The sequence below is a fragment of the Macrobrachium nipponense genome, chromosome 29, assembly GCF_015104395.2.
Source record: "Macrobrachium nipponense isolate FS-2020 chromosome 29, ASM1510439v2, whole genome shotgun sequence".
NCBI classification, from domain to species: domain Eukaryota; kingdom Metazoa; phylum Arthropoda; class Malacostraca; order Decapoda; family Palaemonidae; genus Macrobrachium; species Macrobrachium nipponense.
The window spans coordinates 13,117,470-13,133,297 of NC_061092.1; the positions used below are offsets into that span (position 1 = coordinate 13,117,470).

The window sequence follows — 15,828 nt, forward strand, 5'->3', positions numbered from 1 at the left end:
AATTTAACAAAATCGATAATTGAATCCAACCTAAGGGAGAGGTTACCACTGAGCAAATAAAATATTAAATGTATTTCTACTAGTTAACAATAAAATCAATGTCAAATGTGCATAAATAATAACAAATACAACAGATGAACTTTACCATGAAGTGATATTCACGTTATTCTTAACATAATAGAAATATCTTTCAAAAATAATATTAACTTCAATATTTGGTTATAAACCAAATTATTCAAAAGTCGGTTTCAACTAGTCTCAAACTTTCTAAGGCATTGCAAACAATAAGGAACACAACATCTACCGTGACTTAAATAATTAGTTTTCATATACTTCAGTACGTAGTGTTAGGAAGTCCCATTCTTCTGTGAATGTAATGCAAGGTGTTAATGAAGAAATTAATCTAGTCTACTTCAATAAAACGATCAGCTGACCCTATTGAATTCTGGGTGTTGAAGATTACCAAGTGAAGACTAACTACAGTTTAACTTTTGATTTTGAGCATATCGTGTCTCTAAACCTATAAGATCAAATAATAGTAATAATAAAAAAAACGATAACAGAAGCGATGCATAATGAAATGCAACGTGAAGCAAAATAAATGAAGGAACTTGACAAAATAAATCATAAGAAGCTGCAGTGTTTTCTTACAACAACGACGCTTGGTTCTAATAACAAAACTGGAAGAAGAGGTAGGAGTAGTAGGAGGAGTAGTAGGAGTAGTAGTAGAGTGCAGTGTGTGTGAGTTTTGTGTTTTCAATTGACTCATGATGAATCCTCCAGTACTCACCATACGCCTTGTTCCTGTCTGGAAGGAAAAGCGATTATTTTACTCAATGCGTCAACATTAAAAGAAAAAGGGGTCTCGCATACTCATACTCAATTACACTTGGTCAATGTTATTAAAAGGGGAGGGTGGGGGGTGGGGGAGGAAGGAGATATCTTATTAAAGAAAAAGAAAAAACAGAAGATTTATTTTGTCTCTTTTTAGCGTTACACACAGCTTCTCTTGCAGATGGAGAGGTGGATGGATGGATGGATGGGGGATCGTAGGTTGACAGGAAAGGGGGGGGGGGGGTGGGGGGGGGGGGGGGGGGGGAGAAGGAGGGTGGAATTTTTTTTTTTTTTTTTTTTTTTTTTTTTTTTTTGGGGGGGGGGCCCCCCCCCAGTAATTAGGAACTTGGTACTTACCATACATCTTGCCTTCGTCCGACAGGATTATCTTACGTCGGCCGCAGGGAGGGTATATGGCCAGCGCCTCCTGGAAACTCTGTTCGATATCTGGGGACCAGACGCCCTCGGCGTCGGCGTTCCCCAGGTCTTTGTCGTCGTGCAAGGAGTTGACGTCATCGTCGTCCAGAGGCTGAAACAGAAAAAAAAAAAAATTAATTGAAAATATCAATACAGAGGTGAGAAGTAGAAACGTGACGTTTGTTGCTATCTTTTTTATCTGTATATTTTTTTCTACTTTTTACGTGTTAGGCTGAAACAGATAAATTGTTGCTATTTTTTATTTAGTTAGTTTTTACGTGTCAAGCTGAAACAGACAAAACAAACAAAAATTAATTAAAAATATCAATACAGAGGCGGAAATCGTCAGCGAGATGACGTTTGTTGCTATTTTTATTTATCTATTTATTTACCTATTTATTTATTTTTTACTTTTACGTGTTAGGCAGAAAGATAAAAAAATTATTTTGAAAAAATCAATAAAGAGGCGGGAATCGTCAGCGAGATAAAGAAACGTGACGTTTGTTACTATCTATTTTATCTGTATATATTTTTTTATTACGTGTTTGGCTGAAACAGATAAAAAATACTTATTTAAAAATATCAATACAGAAGCGAGAAGAAGAAACGTGACGTTTGCTGCTATTTTATTTATTTTTTACTTTCTACGTGTTAGGCTGAAACAGATAAAAAAATATTTAATTAAAAACATCAATACAGAGGCGAGAAGAAGAGAAGTGACGTTTGTTGCTATTTTTTATCTATTTATTTTTTACTTTTTACGTGTTGGGCTGAAAGATATAAAAACAATAATGACCCGTGCTGACATAAGGTAGGTTGAATGTAAGCTAACCAGCAATTTGCTATGGTACGTGGGATATATATATATATATATATATATATATATATATATATATATATATATATATATATGCATGTATGTATGTATAAACAATCTTTCTTGGGACGTTATAAGGATTGCCTGAAAACACTAGGAGGAAGAAAAAATATATATAAACAGAATCATATTTACCTTCAATACAAACGCCGAAACTCCCCATATAAAACAATTTTTAAAAACTGCAAAAATATTCTCTTAATATCGTGCGAAAATAAAAACTTCTGCCTTGAATTAAAAGGACAATTACGAGGTCATAAAAACATGATATACACAGCTTTACACCCTTGAGAGAGAGAGAGAGAGAGAGAGAGAGAGAGAGAGAGAGAGAGAGAGAGAGAGGAAAACTTTTACTATGGCATTTTCAATGAGATTTACAGTCTGACATCCAACATACTAATTTCTTCCACTACAAACGTAAAATGACAGATCACTCCCGGGTGAGTGTGAGCGAGTGTGAGAGTGGAAGGAGGACTGTCATAAGTACAGGCGGTGATGCTAGACGAACAAGGCCTCTTATAAGCTCGACTGAGCAACAGGCTTACGAGCAGGAGCGCGTATAGTGTAAGAATTTCTTCTTCCCCTTATCATAAGAGGGAACAACGGGTCTCAGTGTTGACAGCTAACAGTATCACCATCACGTAATGAATGTCATGAGCGTATCATTTATGTATAGGGTATCCATAAAGTCCCAGTACCATTACAAGTATTTATTGCTAAGAATGGTACTGGGACTTTATGGACACCCTGTATGTATGTATGTATGTATGTATGTATGTATGTATGTATATATGTATGTATATATATATATATATATATATATTATATATATATATATATATATATATCAATGTGGCACGAAGGAACACGTACTTGAGAATACCCTTAAATCCACGGTAGAAAGGTAATAGGAGAAACAGGGACTTGGAACATGTACTTTTGTAGTATATATAAACATATCTTGAAAATGTAGAATATACTACAAAAGTACTTGTTCCAAGTCCTTGTTTCACTTTTATATATATATATATATATATATATATATAATATATATATATATATATATATGTGTGTGTGTGTGTGTGTGTGTGTGTGTGTGTGTGTAAGAGAATATTCAACTCTCCATAATCCTCCAATTAATTTCAATTACTTTAATTCAGTGAGGTTTTCCTTCAATTTGCCCACTGCCGCAACTAAAATACTAACGACAATTTAAAAGTGAAAGAAAAAATTAAAACACACTCAATATTCAAAATCAATAAGTCGATCCTATTTTTACCAAGCGCTTTTTTCCTTGTTTTCTTTTATCTATTAAAATTGCAGTGCTTTATAAAAATGTGAGTATTATAGACGTCAAAAACAAAAACAGTACATTTTCATTAATGCAAGCTCTACGAGAAACACTCAAGTTCATATTGTCACGCAACAGAAGATGCCTCTATCAATTACTGTACTGGTAAAAGTCTATATATAAACAAAGTTGTAGATTATTGTTACTTTATAGAGTTCCGTTTAATATAGGACGATTTGACTCATTCATTTTTTAAATATTGTAAGCGTCTCGACAGCAAAATTCTGATTTTAGTGCAGCGCTCAAGAAACAACAAAGTAAGCCCAAGTCTTAAGATGAACAACAACAGCAAGAAAATATAAACAACAACAGAGTATGACGTAACCAGCCAACGTAACCAGACTACTGGAAGGGGAGAAAGACACGCAAATTGACAATCTTCAACAATGTTTTCTCCTCTTTGCGGCCGTGCTGTGACTTCCAGGATGGGGGTGGGGTGGGGGAGGGGGCTGAGAGGACCGCCCAATGAGGGGAGAGAGAAGAGAGAGAGAGAGAGAGAGAGGAGAGAGAGAGAGAGAGAGGAGCGAGGGGAAGACCACCTCCACCACCACCACCAGCTTTCCAGAATAAACCTCCCCATTCCATCCCTTTCCAGACTTTACCCTAATTTGACAACTTGACAGCCATAGCCACTTAAGACTAACGACCACAAGTAGGGGGGAGGGGTATTCAAGGAGAAAGAGGGGGGGGGGGTCCTTGGTCCCCCTTCTCCGGCCCCCGGTCAAGGTACAACTACTCATATTCCCCCTCATTTCACCTTCTAAAGGTTCGGCCCTTCTCAAAATTCGACGTGGATCAAATATGTCCACAACAAACGTATTACAAACGGACACCAAAACTTCGGTGGAACTTGGGCTGAAAGTTGACGACTACAAACTTTGAGAGAGAGAGAGAGAGAGAGAGAGAATCTGTGACTAACTAACCCATGCAATTTTAAAAACAAACCCCTTGTTACAAATTATATGTTAAATAAATTAACATCCCAATTTCATTAAAATAATGCCACAAACTTAAGTCAAAAATACCAACAGGAATACATCATCACGATAATTCGTTGAAAAAAGACGCAGCAAAAAAAAATAAAAATAAAAATAAAAAAATAAAAAACACACAAATGCCAACATCACCACACGGTTTCCAAGACAGCATATCTGAACCCTGGCAAAATTTATTTTACCGATAAACAACAAAGCACCTCCACCAACGCCAACGCAAAACGACAAACTCGACTGACATAAAAAAAGAAAGAAAGAAAAAAAAAACTGCAACAAGCACCGACGACCAAAGGATGCGTCTGTCTCTCCATGTCGTCAAAAGGCTGAAAGAGAGAGAGAGAGAGAGAGAGAGAGAGAGAGAGAGAGAGAGAGAGAGAGATTAGCCTTGTAACTCCAAGCTCTAATGAGAATAGCAGCTCCTATCGCAAGCCAAGCAAAAAGAGGAGAGAGAGAGAGAGAGAGAGAGAGAGAGAGAGAGAGAGAGAGAGAGAGAGAGTGTAAAAAGCATGGAAAAACACTGGCAACGCAAGGCTATTTTGAGAACAACTGTACTGGAGACCCGAGAGAGAGAGAGAGAGAGAGAGAGAGAGAGAGAGAGAGAGAGAGAGAGATAAATATCTTTTATGCCGACTTCCTTACCTTACCGGAAAGTAAACATAACAGTATTCAACTGAAACCTTCAAAATACAACTAAAGGTATCAGTTACATTTGGCTCTTCTAAAAATCATTTGTCTATTTCTTCTTCCCAAGAATTCTCCCATTACTCCATCTACATAAAGGTGATAATACCGGGCATCAATTGTTGCAATGACAACCCTCGTAATCCTTCTACGTAAGATCTATTGTTACCGACTAACCCATTCGCAATGATATAACTCCCGTCATCCCTACTTTACTTTTCACGTGAAATACGCTGACTCATGCTTTCGTACGTCTTGCTTGCAATTTCATCCGCGCACGCATGCGCAGAAAAAACGCAAAATGGTTAAAAACAGCTTTCAACTGAGCTGTCTTATCCTAGCTATGGGTGAACGCTTAGGTATTCTTACCACAAAGTAGCTTAAAACATATAAATTTCCGTGTCTAGTGCCTTTCCATTCTTCAGTACCTCAAATCAATTTTAATTCGTTTATAATCCTTGAGCCTGACTTGATTTCATCATTTACCAGCCATCTGTGTTACTTATGGATAATATTTTACATATATAAATATATAAGGCTTGTCGGTATGTTCATGTACATATCAAATACATTGCAAACTTTTATAGAACGAGAGATGCTTAACCTATTACCAATTAGTAGACTTCCAAGACATATAGTCCTGTAAATATATATATATATATATATATATCTATATATATATATATATATATATATATATATATATATATATATATTTTTATATATATATATTATATATATATATATTATATATATATATATATAGGAGAGAGAGAGAGAGAGAGAGAGAGAGAGAGAGAGAGAGAGAGAGAGAGAGAGACTCTTCACCAATGATACAGAGATGAACAGTGGACTAAATCAGGACAGCAGGACTGTATTACCCAAACAAAGAGTAAAAGGTCAGGTCGGGGAAGTTTGCAAACTTGTCCATCTCATCTGCATACACACCAATGGCCTTCCCTCAGGGCTCCTTTAAGGACGTGTTTAAGAGAGAGAGAGAGAGAGAGAGAGAGAGAGAGAGAGAGAGAGAGGAGAGAGAGAGATAGGAAAGTGAAGATTGTACAGCGAACGTCAAAAGGCTACGTCCCGCCAGCACCACCAGCTAAATGGTTGCCTTTGCTTGACCCGTTGCAAAAAGCTGTTACGTTCTCGAATTTGCCCATGAATAAAGCACTGGACCAGAGTAAAGCTGCTGGGAACCGAGAGAGAGAGAGAGAGAGAGAGATCTCACCTGCCGTGATCGAGTAGCATCTATAATTCTGTAGGCTTTCTACTAGTATACACACACACACACATACACACACCTTTCAGCTGGGTTTATTTCGCTGCGAGCCAGAAGGCACTGTAGTATGCATGTGCTATAGAGAGTTGTATGAACACAAGGCAGCACACTATTTCTTGCGGGTCAATTTATCACAACAATGTTGAAGTTATTTTGGCTGTAAATGCATCTCTTATCTTCTATCTCTCCTCCATGAGATCGTTTTCAGTAACAATAGTTTAAAAGGACACCGATGAATATTCAAGGTAATCTCGAAAAGTTCCATCTTATTAGAGAGAGAGAGAGAGAGAGAGAGAGAGAGAGAGAGAGAGAGAGAGAGAGAGAGAGAGAGAAGAATTTTTTTCTTTATAGAGCAATGCAACCTATAGATATGGCGAAAAGATCAAAACTATATTTAGCAAGTCCAACTAACGGTAAACTCCCTGCTATACAAAACAAAGAAGTAAGTAAATAAGTAATAAGGAGAACATAACCGAACCATGAACTGGTGGGAAAAAGCTCCGGGATTGTGGCATAAAAATGCCCATTGCTTAAACAAGCTAAAGGCGTAAGTGTGTGAAGAAAGTGTGAGAGGGAGGTGGTGGAGGCGACGATGGAGGAGGAGGAGGAGGAGGAGGAGGAGGAGGATATTAGGAGGTAGGTGGAGGGAGGAGGAGGATATGAAGGGTATTGGAAGGGGAAGAGGGTAGGGAAGGAATAAGGGAAGGCGGAGAAGGCTGTTCTGAGGTCCCTGTTAGCCTGTGTCAGCCAATCAATAGGTTCACCTGAGCTGCGTCCGGCGATACAACAGGTGAGGGGCACAAGACGAGAGAGAGAGAGAGGAGAGAGAGAGAGAGAGAGAGAGAGAGAGAGAGAGAGAGAGAGGAGGAACTTGGAATTATGCAGAGTGTAATTATTATAGTTATCGCCCTATGTAAATTCTGGTACACAGTAACAAAAGCATCCATGCGAATTGGCTAAAATAGTAACGCTCCAATACTTTGCGACCTTTAAGAAAAGCTACACGGAGCACGTCAATTTTCAAACATTTTGAAAAAAGAAAATAAAAATTATATTTGATTTTTTAAAAAATAAATGTACAAACTAATGTTTAAATCAAAACCGATTACAAATAATAAGAAATCATTCTACACAACTATAAAAAATAAAAACTTTAATTACAAAAAACCTAAATTCACAAAAGAAATATACCACGGGGAAAATGTTTACGGAATAACAAAAATTAATATTCAAATCAAACCAAATACAACTACAAAAAGCCATACAAAATCTACGTACAACGCAATAAATAAATAAGGAAATAAATCAAAAAGAAATATATTAATACGCATACCAAACCAAATACAAAACCCCACAGAAAACTTTGTAAAAAGAAAAAAAAAATTCTCAATTGAACAGCTAAAACACCTACATTCATACAAGACATATATCACGGGTGAAAGAAATTGATTTCTAAAGAACATGATAAAAAAAATAAGGAAATAAAAGAGAAATTTAAAAAAACTTACATGACACTTTAGAAAAACTCTAAATTGAAAAACTGAAGAAAAAAATGTAAATTCGTACAAGAAATATACCACATTGAAAAAAAAAAATTTCTTCACAAAGAACGCGATAAAAGAAGAAAAAATTAAACACAAAGAAAAAAAAATCATAAATTAAACCAAATGAAAAACTCAAGTCTCATTGAAAAAACAAAAACAAAAATAAAATTTAAACAAGAAATATATCAGTCACAATTGAAAAAAAAAAAAACAATAAAATTCAAACAAATATATCACAGGAGCAAAAAAAAAAAATGAATAAAAAAAAAAAAAAAGTTATTTCCAAACGGAAACATGATGAACAACCATAAAAAAATCGCGCCTGGGCGAGACTATATGAATTGTGAATGAGAAGCCCGCTGCTCGGCGGATCCTGACTCGCTGATTTTGGAATACAGAAGGGAACGGAGACCCAAGAAAAACACGGAAAAGGAATTCCTGATTTACAGTAGGGTAAAAAATATTATTTCGGGCGAGGCTGGGAGGAACTGGTTTCCTAGGAGAAAGTAATTTTTTTTTTTTAACTAGATGTGCGACGCTAAAGTGTATGCATATTGTATCCTGTATGCAGTGATGGATATAGTCCAAGAAGAAACTTTCAAAGAGGTAAAAACTGGAATTTAGTAATATATTTGTTTATATGGGTTTTCACCGGAGCGCGCGTGTTTTGTATATGCACTAGTCATTGCAATCGTCACATAAAGTTGCAAAAACCTTACGTAAACAAGACTTTTATTCCAATTCTGTTCAGTCAAAGATACGTACTGATACAATACATCAAATATTTCGTCAATTATTTCGTAACACGATAACCTCACTATAAAACGTTTTTCCACGTAGTTATGTTGCTAATAGCACTTTAATATTCAACGAATAATATTCGCTAAAGAAAGTCTTAATTCACTTTCTTACACTACTGAAAATTAAAATAGCTGAACGCCATGGCTACCTATCACAAGATATGTCAATGAATTCCATGGTGAGAGAAGGACTATAATGTACATTATTACCAGTATCATTAATGAATCAATATCATCATTACTTATACAACAAAACTGAGCTGAAAGTATATAGTAATGCTACAAAGCAATTAATTACCTTTAGAAGGAATATCACTTAATTATAAAAAGATACAAAATCCCACAAAGAAACTAATTACCTCTGTTAAATCAAGGGTTACAAAAGACATAACTTATGTGCTTCAAAATCAAACAGCAAAGCCCTGCAAAGACATAAGTCATCCTTAAGAAATCAAATGACTTATGAAAAAACATAAAAGTTTTTAAACAAAAACCAATAGCAAGCGCGTACCTAAAGTACCTAAATCACTAAATGATGAAAAGAGAATAACTCATTCACTTCACTATACTACAGCTAAAAGAATTACGATTCATTCACTTGAAATATCAAGCTCGTTCCTAAAAAATAATTACCTGTAGTATCTAATATATATATATATATACTATATATATATATATATATATATATATATATATATCTATAAACATACTACAGCTAAAAGAATTACGATTCTTTCACTTGCAATATCAAGCTCGTACTTAAAAAATAACTACCTGTAGTATCTGAAAAAAAAAATAATATATATATATATATATATATATATATATATATATAGTACAACATACATATATATGTATATAGTATATATATATATATATATATATATAATACATACATATATGTGTATATATATATATAATATATATATATATATATATATAATATATATACGTATACATACTATACATACATACATACATACATATATATATATATATATATATATATATATATATATATATATATATAAACACTTACACTATAGCTAAAAGAATTACCATTCATTCACTTGAAATATCAGGCTCGTAACTAAAAAATAACTACTTGTAGTATCTAAAAAATATACATAAAAACACTATATAATAGTTAAAAGAATTACGATGAATACGATTTCATTCACTTGAAATATCAAGCTCGTACCTCAAAAATAACTACCTGTAGTATCTAAAGCACCACAAAAAAATAAAAAAAGGAATAACTCACCGTACTATAGCTAAAAGAATTACGATTCATTCAGGCATCGCAAAACCTCAAAAACGACAAATAAAACTGCGATAACATGTCGAAATACAGCGGTCGCCTGGCTTCCACGTTCAGCCTGGGAGAAATTCTCTTTAACACAAACACTTCCACAGCAACAAGGAACGGTCAAAATGGTTTGCTCTTGCATTTACGCTCTCTTGTTTAACAGTGTTAGTGGGAATACCCATTCAACAACACAGCCTTCTACTGCATTTCACACCTTCCGGGTGTATCGTCGATGTTTGTGATTTTTTTTTCATTATCATTCTTTTATCCAATTTGTGTGGAGAGAGAGAGAGAGAGAGAGAGAGAGAGAGAGAGAGAGAGAGAGAGAGAGAGAGAGAGAGAGAGAGAGAATTACATAAATTACAAAAACCGTTTCAGAGAAGCTGCAAAAAAATAATCAAACCTCATATATAGTATAACAACCTAACTACACCATTAGGGTGCAAAATAAAAAAATATATAAAAATTGAAACGCGCGTGTACTCTAATAAGAAAGCTGATTAATAAAACTCTACACCATTAAACGCAATTATCAAAGTGATACTACCCACTGGTTTTATTTACCTGTGAAGAACAAGTTTTCGATGAAAGTAAACCAAGAGTATGATCAACGGGGGAAATAAACCAAGAGTAAGATCAAAGGGGAAAATAAACCAAGAGTAAGATCAACGGGCGAGAATAAACCAAGAGTAAAATCAACAGGGGAAAATAAACCAAGAGTAAGATCAACGGGAGAAAATAAACTAAGAGTACGATCAATGGGGGAAAATAAACCAAGAGTAAGATCAACAGGAGAAAAAAACCAAGAGTAAGATCAACGGGCGAAAATAAACTAAGAGGAAGATCTGGGGGCGAAAATAAACCAAGAGTAAGATCAACGGGAGAAAATAAACCAATAGTAAGATCAACGGGCGAAAATAAACCAAGAGTAAGATCCCAGAGCGAATAAGTTTCACACGCTTGTAGATAAAGAGGGCGATTAGCAGTTAATCCTACAAGTTCTTCAAGCAAAACATTTGAGAAATTACGAGCGCAACCCGCATAGCTATGACGTCACTGCCAGAACGATTGAACAATCAATCTCAAGTAAGAGAGTAAACAGATAATAAGCAAAGATCTTTTGCCAAAAAAAGGAGAGCATAGCTGCCTTCAACCTTTCCTCTAAATCCTCAGATCGTTCTTTACTGGTACAATAAAATGTATTTTAGGTCCTCATATATTATATCAGAATATCAGATAGAGAAAAGATAAGAAATAAAAATATTTTACGATCTCGTATCTGTCGTATTAGATGAGGTCACCAGTTAATCAAAATCCGTTTTTTTAACATCCATACAAGATTCTAAATCTTTTTTTTCTCTCGTGAGAGAGAGAGAGAGAGAGAGAGAGAGAGAGAGAGAGAGAGAGAGAGAGAGAGAGAGAGAGAGAGAGAGAGTTAATTAATGAGTACTCTCTCTGCGCAAAGCAAATATGAAAGGGGGAACTATGGTTCCTGCTAGACGATTTCCAAAGGTTTTCTTTAAAGCAGTTGGTCCTACTTTCCCTTACTTATCTTATCTTGACCAACAGTTAATATATATAGTCGTAGCAAACAAAACCTCGGGGTCATCACCACTCAAGAACTCCTCCCTGACAATTGGCACAGTATATGTTGACTTTTCCATGTCTCGGATTGAAAAAAAATAATAATAAAAACTCTCCAATCAATCAAACAATATATATATAAATGTGTGTGTGTGTATGTGACCAACCTTCAATTAAGATTATCATCATCACATCCGCGTCCGACGATAAAAAAAAAAAAAAATTAGAAGCGCTTCCTGTGCGGCTCACAACATACAGAAGAAGAATCTCTTAAACCAATTCCGAGGCCAATATATTCGGCGACAAGGTCGACAATGCAACGAGATGGCTAGCGACCAATGAGCCCAACGAGCGGCACTTCCGACCGACCTTCACGGCTTTGGCGAAACCATAAACAAACGACAGAGTTAAAAGGAAAAAATAATGCCGGCTCAGTGGAGAGGACTGGTGCAAAAAATGTTTGACCGTACGGCCAGAAAAATGCAAAACTGAAATCAAGAAAAGAATGTTGCTTTAGGTTGGGGAGAGAGAGAGAGAGAGAGAGAGAGAGAGAGAGAGAAGAGAGAGAGAGAGAGAGAGAGAGAGAGAGTTAGTTTTCCACTTTTTGGATCCGGATGAATCCTCGACGAGTTAGTTCCACACGCCTTCGGGATAGCAATGCAAGGACTAACTTAATTCAACCGCATGCCATGAGACAACATATAGATCATGTAATATTTTCCATTAAGTTTCCTGAAACAAACATACCTATACAAACTCTAGCGATATATGGTTATTACAATGTCTATATATATAAAAACGCAACTCCGTAGTTTTAACTTAACCACAGCCTCAAACTTTTCTTAACAAACAATTTCGTATAGCACTTCAAACAAGTGTAGCAAATTTAAATCAATCGTAAACCAAGTAAAATTGCTAATAAGGCATGTGCTTGGTATGCTGAATACATCCATATCATGCTAAGAGAAACTAAAAGATCACAGGAAAAACCAGAAAACAAATAGATGATAAGACGGCTGGCTATAACTATGAAATAAAATCTGTTACAAGATTTGTTTCAAGCAGAATGAAATGTAGTACAGACTCAAGGAACATTTGTTTTAAGCATAGGCTACAACGACACAAAACTACATTCCTTTTTATTTGCGCTGGACTTATAAGAAAAAATTCTAAATTGCAAAGGGAACATAAAATGATTTAAAGCTAATATATACTTAAGATTTCGACCGCGGTGACATCTAGTGACCAAACTGTTCCCATTTACTCTCTCTCTCTCTCTCTCTCTATCTCTCTCTCCCCTTTACATTAAAAAACCACTGCCTAATTGTTTCAAAGTCTACATTAGAAACTTAAGTATATGACTTTGTCCCTCCTACCATCACCAGTAAAGAACCATAACTCTTAACTTTACTTCGACAAACACTTCAATTTGGAGTTATTAAAAACTTTATTATTAATTAAATTCTGCTGCTAGCCGGTGAATTAAGGGTTTTTGTCATTTCAAATTGAAATTTCCTTCAAAAGCTGCCTAACCGGAAGTAACACTTTTAAAGTTAACTAATCGGAAGTAATTTATTTGCTCTTAATTACAAGAAGGACTGGAGAAGCGTGGCTCAAGCCTCTATACTGAAGATTATGGACCGGGTGATATTATGCTGTGGTCTTGATTGGTTTTTCAGAAGCGGAAGAGAGCTATTTCTTGCCTAGGTTGGTTGATTTATGGTCATTCAAACTTGCGTCACAACTTTTTGATTATTGAAGCTGTAAGAAAATTGACAAAAAAGTGTATCAAAGGAATATATACATACACATACATACATACATATATATATATATATATATATATATATATTATATATATATATATATATATATAGAGAGAGAGAGAGAGAGAGAGAGAGAGAGAGAGAGAGAGAGAGAGAGAGAGAATCATGCTGATGGCCAAGACCTGTTTTGAGAAGCACTGGATCAATAACCTTTTTTGTCTATACATTAGGTCATTGCAAATTACCATTACATTCTACGATGTGCTTCTGTACAAGCCTGTACTCGAAATCCTCCTGTATTCGACAAAGACCAGTAAGTGCATCAAAAATGTCGTTTATCAATAGTAGTCTTTTATTTACATAAAACACATTGACACTGTCATTCCAAAATTATTTTCAAGATGATAATATTTATAATTATTGTTGACTTCCGCTTTATCTTTTCATGTATCTAAATTAATTCACACACATTTTAAAAATTGTATACTTGAACCCAAAATGACGTTTAAAGGAAAATAATTCTGAAATGGAACATTTTTCGCCCAGTTTCTTAAAAAAAAAAAAAAAAAACAAAAAAAAAAAAAAAATTAATAAGAGAAACGTGAATCTTAGGAAATTGTCTAAAATGTGACAACTGGAGGAGACTTTCTTTCCTTTTTTTTTTTTTTACACTAAATGCATTATATAACCAACTAGAGTAGCCACCCACAAAAAAAAAAATATATATATATATATATATATATATATATATATATATATATATATATATATATATATATATATATATGAAAGAACTTATGACAGGTATTAAGCTACACGGGAAAGTCCACTCCCCAAAGTAAATGACGAACGCATTCTAAATGTCAACCGAACCGACACCGAGTCGCACAGCATGAACGTTACAAATCTATTAATGCCAAAGCAGAGGAGAAGGGGCTTAACGCCAATAATCTCTTTCCGTTGTCTCTTCAACAGCCGGGATTATCTCTCTCTTTATCTCGGCTCTCAGCAGTGATACCGCACTGGACTGCTTCTAGGAGGCACGAACAAAAATGACGGATCAGTTAGTTCGTCGTGTCGACAATTTCCTGCAGATAAAGTTCATTGCGTCATTAAGCTCAAGGGAAAATCCTTCCAATCCGTTATTCCGTATCAGTCTACGACTGCACGAAAATACGCTCGTCACGGATAAGGAAAGATACGTATCATAAAATGTCTAGAAAACCTAGAATACAAGTGTCAGCTAAAATATATAGAATGCCATAAAATTAAACGTTAAAACTTTTTGACTTTCAATATTTCAAAAATAACTTAAAATTTTCTAGACAATTTGGCAAATCATTTGATAAATTAGAAGTCAAAGATGTCTAGAAAACAAAGGATTCAAGTGACATCTAAAAAAATATACAATTCCATAAAATTAAACGTTAAACTATTTTACTTTCAATATTTCAAAAATAACTTAAAATTACACATTTAATTCGGTTCACCATTCCAGGCAGGGCAATTGCAACAATTATGATTTAAATGTAGATTTGGATTTTAACAAAAAATAAGTTTATCATAAATCTTTTCAATACAATTTGGGATATTTTAATACAAGTATCCAATAATAATGAGATACTCTAGCAATACTGATTGCGTTTTTCATATCTATTCTTAACACACCAGTCAAATTTACCAAGCATGGGCTCCTGTCGGCATATAAACGTAAATATATCAGTGTTTAGCTACACCGTATCTGATGATATCTCCAATCGACATGGGGTATTTCAATCCACTTAAGTATAAAGTACACTTTCGCTGAAATAAAAAAAAAGCTGAAACACTGATTGCATCTTACGTACTCTAAACCATATCTGATAATATTTACCACCAAGATGGGATATTTAAACTTATTTAAGTACACTCTTCTTGAATTAAAAAAAAAATAAAGTTTTTTTTCAAACCCACCACCATCATCATCATCATCATCATCATCATCGAGAGAGAGTGCATTTATTTAATAATAATGTCGCTGTCAACTGGGAGTGAATCCTGGTCTAGTTTACGAGCCACAGTCGCATGCCACCTATACTTCCATCAAGCCATTGTTTTTGGATATTAATAAATACTTTCATGTTATAACCGCAATATTTGCACAATTTTGAATAGATCGATTCGGGGAATGCGCTGCATATTTCCATGGAATTTGTTGTTCATTATGAAGTTATTCATTATATCGACCCCCGGACCGAGCGACGCGCCAAATTACGGGATGGTCCAAAAGCAAAACAATGCATACCAGCATTTTAACATATAAATTAAAAATTCTACCTGTTTGGTTGGTCACAGGTTTTTTTTTTTTTTTAGGGGGAGGGGAAGGGGCCTTAATGTTTTCCAATCCCG

General features: G+C 34.9%; 1 protein-coding gene across 1 annotated transcript in view; it reads right to left on the reverse strand.

Annotated features, from left to right (window-relative positions):
• LOC135206133 (transcriptional enhancer factor TEF-1-like) overlaps window positions 1-15,828 on the reverse strand; it is a 253,489-nt gene that overhangs the window by 110,522 nt on the left and 127,139 nt on the right. Inside the window, 2 exon segments of the mRNA XM_064237381.1 lie at window positions 791-808; window positions 1,192-1,363. Of these exon segments, the coding sequence (XP_064093451.1) occupies window positions 791-808; window positions 1,192-1,363 (190 nt within the window).